We start from the raw sequence: 6,838 nt of genomic DNA on the forward strand, positions 1-6,838 counted from the left end.
AGACAGATTTCTGACCCTCAAAGACCTGTTATTTTGTTTTTAAATAGTCTAGCTACACTCAGCTCATGACTCTAAATTGGTAGCACCTGTTTGAGGTCATTAGCTGTCATAAAGACACTGTGCACCCCACAATCAGCGAAAGTCTAAATAGATACATTGGGTATCAATGATGCTAAGAATGATGAAGAATCAGCCCAGAACTACAGGGGAGGAGCTGGTCAATGCCGTGAAGAGAGCTGGGACCATCATTTCCAAGGCTACTATCAGTAATACACTAAGATGTCATGGTTTAAAATTTTGCATCGCACGGAAGGTTCCCCTGCTTAAGTCAACCCATGTCCATCTGGATCATCTGATTCATCATTGAGTCATGGGAAAAATTCCTGTGGTCAGATGAGACCAAAGTAGAACTTTTTGGTCTTAACTCCATTCGGAGTGTTTGGATAAAGAAGAATGATGAGTATCATCCCAATAATACCATACCTACAGTGAAGCATGGGGCTGGAAGCATCATGCTCTGGGGGTGTTTTTCTGCACAGGGGACAGGACGACTGCACTGTATTAAGGAGAGGATGAACGGAGCCATGTATTGTGACATATTGGGCAAAAACCTCCTTCCCTCAGTCACAGCATTAAAGATGGGGTTTAATGGATCCTTTCCTTAAACACCTCAAAAAGGTGCTACTAAGTTAGAATCATGAGCAGAGTGTAGCTGCTCCTTCTTCATCCAAACACTGTCCCATGACTCCTCTGGATCATCTAGATGGTCCCTGGCAAACTTCAGATGGGCCTGGACATGGGCTGACTTAAGCAGGAGAACCTTCCGTGCAATGCAAGATTTTAAACCATGACGTCTTAGTGTATTACTGATAGTAGCCTGCTTCACCATTCTTAGCATCATTGATACCCCTGATTGTGGGGTGCACAGGTGTCTTTATGACATCTAACGACCTCAAACAGGTGCTACTAATTTAGAATCATGATGAAAATTGTAGACCCCTCCATGATTTCTAAGTAAGAGAACTTGCAAAATCACCGGGTGATCAAATACTTATTGACCTCACTGTATGTTTTTGTTTTTTTAAAATCCATTTTATTTCTTATTTTAAATGTTAAGCTTGTCAAAAATATACACAAACCTTTGTAGACACTGTACAATCACATCCCTCAGTGCTTTTTGATTATCCAATTCTATTAATATGGATTAAAACAGTAATGACGAATTGTTTCTCTTTTTGCTGTTGTGATGAGCTCCACTTTTCTGCAAAGGCTTTCATTTACATAAATTTTGTAAAGATTTGTGTTCATTTATTTACAACTAATCTACATTAGTGAGGTCAGTGACTGATGTTGGGTAAGTAGGTCTGAGGGTGTTCCAGTTCATTCCAATCTTAGTTCCAATGATAGTCAGGTACATACTTTTAAAGTCATAGTTATAATGGCACACCACAGAAACATTATGGCAGTTTGATGGCACTCTAAAGTGGTATGACAGAACCACATAAATCTTCAGTGAGCGGAAATTGCAACATGCAATGCAGAAGTTTTCAGATCAACCAAAACCTGCTCAGGTTTTGTACATGTAACAAAACAGTGAGTTTGTTTTTTTTATATATATATATATATATATATATATATATATATATATATATATATATATATATATATATATATTTATATATCTGACCAGACAAGATTGCTCAGCACAGTGCTTTGCATACAAAGTAAGTTTTTTTTTACTCTATTAACTCACCCATAGAGATGTGTTACATACAACAGACATGCTGCTGTTCAGATGTAGAAGTTGCTGCACATTCAGTTTCCTGTGCAGCATGTGCTTGGTCAGATCTGTTTATCTCTAATCTCATTGATGTATTGATAATATACTGTATATACTAATCTGATTAAATACTTTATTGCAAAATAGCTTATCTTAAAGATGGATACAGTACACTACAGTGTACCATCAATATCTGTAGGTCATAAATATACATTTGACTTCTTTTAGCCTCATCACACATGACTTATAGATGTTTTAGACACTAACACTTTTTTATCATGTTATGTGCTTATTCTGTACACTTGACTTTGACCCCACCAGGTTATCCCTGAGACACAAAGACATGCATAAAGGGTAATACAAAAAATTATATACAGCTATCCAAAGATCGGTCATAAGTGAAACATTTTGCCATGGCATGCATCTGTGAATGACTGAATAGTATATAACAGCATGGAAATTCACGGATGGATGGATGGATAGATGTTAAACAATATAACGGTTAGCCTAATGTTATCTAATTTGCTCCAGAATGTCAAAACTGCTATTAATTATACATTAGCTGATAGCAAATGTTCTTCGGCTTCTGCATTTACTGCATGATATAATTGTTGAATTCGGGAGCAGAACCTGAGCTTTTAAACTAGGTGGCCAGGGTAGACCAGGTGACTTTACAACAAAAATATTCTAAACAATTCTATGAGGTAAACTTTGTACGTGAAGTAAGACTAAAGTTTGGTAAGAACCATATATAGGTGTCCACATACATTTTACTATATTTTAATTGAGTGACTGACAGAGAACCAACAGTATCTGATAATTCTAGCTGTATATTGGTGGACCTGGTAAAATGCACATTTCCTGCTTATTAAAAAATACAGACCAATAATATAAAAAAATATATAAAATATATAAAATATTATGTATAAAATATAATAATATGTGTACAAAATTCGAAAACACGCAGTGAATATGAGAACCCAATCAGAGAAAAATAAAATATAATATAAAATATATATTAAATTAGATTCAGTTAAGTTGCTTTTACTTTGAAATTGGAGGAGGTCGTCATGGTAACCCTCAGCTGCGTGTTTGGGGGTGGTTAGCTATCTAGATGTTTTAAAGCTTTAAGCGTGATATATTTGTAATATGTAAAACTGTACATATATTGCGTTTTGCTTTGTTTTTAATTATTATCTGAGTCACAGTTATGTGTTTATTACTGGGTGCGACGGGCGTCGGAAAGACCCTGCTTGTAAAACAACTGCAGAATATCCTGATTTAGCGAGCTAGCTAGCTGACTAGCCGGTTAACTAGCAGTGTTTCGATAGACCTGATTATCGTGTTTATGTCTTTATATCCTAAAAAAAAAAGATAATGAGCATTTTGGTTAGAAAGTACATTTACCGTTATGTATAGAGAATATGTAATTGAATTTAAACCCCGAGCTGTTTTTGTTAATTATGTTTTTTTGGTTGACAACATCTTGACGTTGTTTTTTCCTTAGCTAAAGGTACAGCTGTGTCAGAGGGGTGAGCCAGCTGCTTTAGGAGAACCACCTGCTACTCTGCCTACAGTAAGTGCAACATATGTCCATTTTTATCCAGCTATATTTATTGTATGTATTTGTTTACAGCTGCAATTCGCTTTGGATAAGTCTTCATTAGCTTGCCACTGGGGTTTTTGCTCATTCCTCAAGACAAAACTGCTCCAGCTCCTTCATGTTGGATGGTTTTCACTTGTAAACAGCAATCTTCAAGTCTGACCACAGATTCTCAATGGGATTGAGGTGTGAGCTTTGACTAGACTATTTCAATACATTTAAATGTTTCCCCTTAAACCACTCGAGTGTTGCTTTAGCAGTATGCTTCTAGTCATTGTCTTGCTGGAAGGTGAATCTCCACAGGCAGACTGAAACAGGTTTTCCTCAAGAATATTCCTGTATTTTTTTTTTTCCTGTATTTGAGGAGTCGCCCAGATGTCTTTTGGCAAACTCAAATGCCTTCTTATTTTTAACCCTAAGTAATGGCTTTTTCTGGCCACTCCTCCATAAAGCCCAGCTCTATAGTGTGTGACTTGTTGTGACCTATGCACAGATACACCAGTCTCTGCTGTGGAACTCTACAACTCCTTTAGGGTTACCTTTAGTCTCTGTGCTGCCTCTCTGATTAATGCCATCCTTGCCCTGTCTGAGTTTTGATGGACGGCCCTCTTTGCAGGTTTGTTATGGTACCCATGTTTTTTTGGAAGAGCTCCTTGGTCTTCACGGTGGTATGCCTCTTGCTTAGTGGTGTTGCAGCTTCTGGGGACTTTCGGAAAAGGTGTGTTTATACACACACACACATATATATATATATATATGTGTGTGTGTGTGTGTGTGTGTGGCACCTAGATTGCACACAAGTGGACTTCATTTGACTAATTATGTGACTTTTGAAGGAAATTCGTTGCACTAGAACTTTTGAGCAGCTTCATAGCAGCATTATAAATTATTTTTATATATATATGTTTCTCATTTCACTTCAACTATTTTGAGACAATTTGGAGACTATTTTTGCAGGTCCATGACATACAGGTTAGGGGGGGGGGTACTTTTGCAAGGCATTGTATGTGAATTTTTTTATTTTTAATACATAATTACTAATAAGATTGGTTCTGAGAGCATTAATATTGTTCACATGCATGTAGATTATGATCTGAACCACTATCCTAAAAGTAAAGGTGACTACAGTACTTGATGCATCACTTTGTTGCACAACGCTAAATGAAAATGAACACACATTGCATAGAAATACCAGGAGTTTTTTATGTCAAACTGGGACTTTTGATTTTTTTTGTGAATGAAGGCATAAAAAAAAATCATTTATTGAAGACTTCAATCGCAGTACGGTTATGAGACACAGTAAGACAATTTAATGGTGCAAACATTTCAAGAAGGCCCTGTGCTCATGCATGACAAATTCCTGGCTGAGGTGGCTCGGAGATCACTGCAATTGTTTCCGTGAACATTCATCTAGTAGAACGCCTGATCCTTGAAAATCGACAAATAACTGGTCATTAATTTGTGGAAGAGACATAGTGTATCTCTCTATGAAAACTGTACATGTAATCATTCAACACCACCACTTGCACGTACAGGGACTCCGCTTGGAGTTATTCCCACATCCCTTGTACAGTTCTGACCTCCTTTCAAGCCATGTTCACGTTTGGGCCATTAAAGATGTTCCTAGTAGGGCAGAGTTTCAGGTCATGAATCAGGCAGTCTAATCATGGCTTCGTCATACTGAGAACTTTCTACCTTGATGGTGTCTAAGCACTAGTGAAATGCTGGGATAAATGCATTAGTGTAGCAGAGCATTATATACGATTATAAAAGGAGTTTTTTACTCTAATAACTGTGTTTGATTCAGCGAATACAGAGATGAGCATTAGAGTCAAACTGTACTGTAGATTTACATGAATGCATCTTATAGATGCAGTGTACATCATATAGCTGAGCTGGTAAATTTTTTTCGTACAGGTGGGCACTAACCTGACTGACCTGACACTGAAGAAGAGAAGCGTGACTGTCAGAGAGTTAGGAGGCTGCATGGGCCCTATATGGCCCAGCTACTTTAGAGACTGCACATCTGTTATTGTAAGTGTTATGTAATAGAAAACACTGCAAATGGTCAAACAGAACAAAAATATTTCCTGTGGCAGCATTTTTTCCGCAATATTAGTAGTTCATTTATTAAAACTCCACCCTGCAAAATGACATTCCAGAATGTTTCCGTAAAATTACACTATGCTTTTGTCTTCAGTTCATGATAGACTCTGCCAACATCACACAGATTTCCTCCTCGTGCATCCAGCTGCTCAGCGTTCTCTTGGCCGAGCCACTCCATTCCGCCTCTGTCCTTGTGCTGTTCAATAAGAGGTCAGACTTTAATGTTTTTAATCAGTGTTGTGCTTTTTAAGTAAAAATGACAAGCAACCATGTTCTCAATGCTGATCTAACTCCTTAAATGTTTCATAGGATTTATTTATTTAATTTAACTTGCTTTTAACTTTTGAGGAAATAAAATGACAACAAGAGGAACAAATGTATTTAACAAATCTGACATCATTGTTCCCTGAAGCCGCACTTTAAGGGGACTTGAGAGGGTTACAGCTTGCTAAGTTCTATTTTTTAATTCTCTTTCTAGTGATCTTGCATGCACTATGTCACCAGTGGAAATAAAATCACTCTTTAGGATGGATGACATCATTGCCTCTGCTTCCCAATCGATCACAGTTTTGGAGCTCAGTGCTCGTTCTGGAAAGGGCCTTCAGGAAGTGCTCAACTGGCTGGACGTGACTCACCCTGACTGACCCAGACAGCACACAGGTCAAAAGGCAAATCATAGAAAATACTGACACTTTCTCACTCACTCATTCTCTATACCACTTACCCTGTACAGGGTTGCGGGAGGACTGAAGTCTATATCAGGGGACTAAGGTGAGCATTAGGTGAGTTACGCCTTGGATAGAGAGCAAGTCAGTTGCAGGGCACAAGCACACACACGCACTCACTCATTTACTATGGGCAATTTGGAAACGGCAATTTGCCTAATCTGCATGTCTTTGGAATGTGGGAGGAAACCAAAGTACCCAGAGGAAACCCACCAAGCACAAACTCCATGCACACACTGAGGCGGTGCAAGACCACAGTGATCAAACCTGTCTACGACTTTGTTTCGTTCTTGTTCACATTGTTTACCGATTGACTGACCTCTGCCTGTTTATTGATTTCTGTTTTTGATTACACGCGTTTGATTTGATTGCCAGTGTTAAGTACATTTAACAAAATACCCTCTTTTAACTACAACTGTGTCTGCAATCTCCTGACGCGGGTGTTTCCCATAGATCAATTTGTTGTTTGTTAATCATGATATCGGTGTTGACTGCCACATATTGAATTTCTAATTCAACACACAGACCTATATGTAAACAGCCCTGCCCCTTGGTACCAAAAGTACCAAAAAAAAAACATGTAAGTAATAAAAATGCATTTTTTAATAAATACTTAAATTGTAA

The 6,838-nt window shown here is 37.9% G+C and overlaps 1 protein-coding gene across 4 annotated transcripts; it reads left to right on the plus strand.

Moving 5' to 3' along the window:
• The first annotated feature begins 2,861 nt into the window (after positions 1 to 2,861).
• Positions 2,862 to 6,629, plus strand: LOC128518416 (ADP-ribosylation factor-like protein 16). Of its 4 annotated transcripts, none has more exons than XM_053491508.1 (5): positions 2,862 to 2,878; positions 3,288 to 3,356; positions 5,301 to 5,417; positions 5,584 to 5,699; positions 5,968 to 6,629. In XM_053491508.1, exons 3-5 carry the CDS (start codon positions 5,370 to 5,372, stop codon positions 6,131 to 6,133), a joined length of 330 nt encoding a protein of 109 aa, XP_053347483.1. In that variant the 5' UTR covers positions 2,862 to 2,878; positions 3,288 to 3,356; positions 5,301 to 5,369; the 3' UTR covers positions 6,134 to 6,629. The 4 variants fall into 4 exon arrangements, with proteins under 4 accessions (XP_053347483.1, XP_053347481.1, XP_053347482.1 ...); XM_053491506.1 differs by lacking the exon at positions 2,862 to 2,878 and adding an exon at positions 2,885 to 3,051 and having other exon boundaries at positions 3,298 to 3,356; XM_053491507.1 differs by lacking the exon at positions 2,862 to 2,878 and adding an exon at positions 2,909 to 3,169.
• Positions 6,630 to 6,838: the final 209 nt, after the last annotated feature.

This window comes from Clarias gariepinus, chromosome 3, assembly GCF_024256425.1.
Source record: "Clarias gariepinus isolate MV-2021 ecotype Netherlands chromosome 3, CGAR_prim_01v2, whole genome shotgun sequence".
NCBI classification, from domain to species: Eukaryota; Metazoa; Chordata; class Actinopteri; order Siluriformes; family Clariidae; genus Clarias; species Clarias gariepinus.

Bases quoted from the DNA above. Each gene is read 5' to 3' on its own strand.
- LOC128518416 (XM_053491506.1), top strand. From the start codon at position 2,991: ATGTGTTTATTACTGGGTGCGACGGGCGTCGGAAAGACCCTGCTTGTA. The intron at 3,052-3,297 runs ATATCCTGATTT...AGCTAAAGGTAC, and splicing joins GCTTGTAAAACAACTGCAGA to AGCTGTGTCAGAGGGGTGAG. The intron at 5,700-5,967 runs GTCAGACTTTAA...TTCTCTTTCTAG, and splicing joins CTTGTGCTGTTCAATAAGAG to TGATCTTGCATGCACTATGT.